This window comes from Galeopterus variegatus, unplaced genomic scaffold (genome assembly GCF_000696425.1).
Source record: "Galeopterus variegatus unplaced genomic scaffold, G_variegatus-3.0.2 Scaffold19643, whole genome shotgun sequence".
Classification (NCBI taxonomy): Eukaryota; Metazoa; Chordata; class Mammalia; order Dermoptera; family Cynocephalidae; genus Galeopterus; species Galeopterus variegatus.
In genome coordinates, this window is record NW_007745754.1 from 11,748 (window position 1) to 12,617 (window position 870).

The following is an 870-nucleotide window of genomic DNA, read 5'->3' on the forward strand; positions in this document are numbered from 1 at the left end:
GCACTCAATTGTCAATTGTCACAAGTTTTCTGAAGCAATATTAAGGAAAGAATGGATGTAGATTCACACAGATAATATTCCTAAATACTGGGAATAATAACAGAGTCAGGTAATTGGGATTAAAATGTAATTTCTGGAAAACGGACAATGAACCTTTACTTTGAATATTTATTCTTAAAATAACTATAATTTACATAGACTAATTTACGGGATAGTTTCCTATTAGAGATTGGATGTGGTGATTTGACTGAGTACATTAAGGGTTTTGATTCAATCATTGGTATTAGGGTGTGTCCTATAATCCACTCACGTACAGCTACACCTTTCAAAAGGTTTGAAACTTAATCATTTTGAGAAAATGGGTGTGATGTTGGAGACTATAAAACATCATGCAAAGGACCAAGTTCATTATTCTCCAGAACTACTGTGTTTGAAGTTGGCAGGACGGTGGAGACATCTGAAATTTACTGCAAGCACTAGATGCGTATCTGAACTGAATTTAACAGAACGACAATGGAAAAACCCATTAACAGTACCCACAGGTAAGTACACAATTTACACAAAAGGAATTTCTGCTACTTTTTTAAGCAACATTTAATTTAATTTATTTATTGAATCTATTTTTTTTTTTTTTGGCGGGGACTGATGCAGGGATCCAGCCCTTGATCTTGGTGTTATAACACTGCACTCTAACAAAGAGAGCTCACCAGCCAGCCCCACTTTTTTTTTTAAGTAGAAACTTCTGTCTCTATCATTATTTTTGTGTGTCTGCTTAGATTATTCCCACATAAAGTTCTTAGTTAAAAATTCCTCCATTACTTTAAACTTACTGCATTACACATATGTAGTCTCTTTTTTCTTTCTACATAT

The 870-nt window shown here is 33.7% G+C and overlaps 1 protein-coding gene across 1 annotated transcript in view; it reads left to right on the forward strand.

The window, feature by feature from the left end:
- Positions 1–870, forward strand: part of LOC103583101 (tripartite motif-containing protein 77-like) — a gene marked incomplete at its 5' end in the record, with an annotated part of 7,194 nt that overhangs the window by 5,261 nt on the left and 1,063 nt on the right. The window contains one exon of the mRNA XM_008564513.1: positions 317–542. Coding sequence (XP_008562735.1) covers positions 317–542 — 226 coding nt within the window. The remainder of the gene's footprint in view (positions 1–316; positions 543–870) is intronic.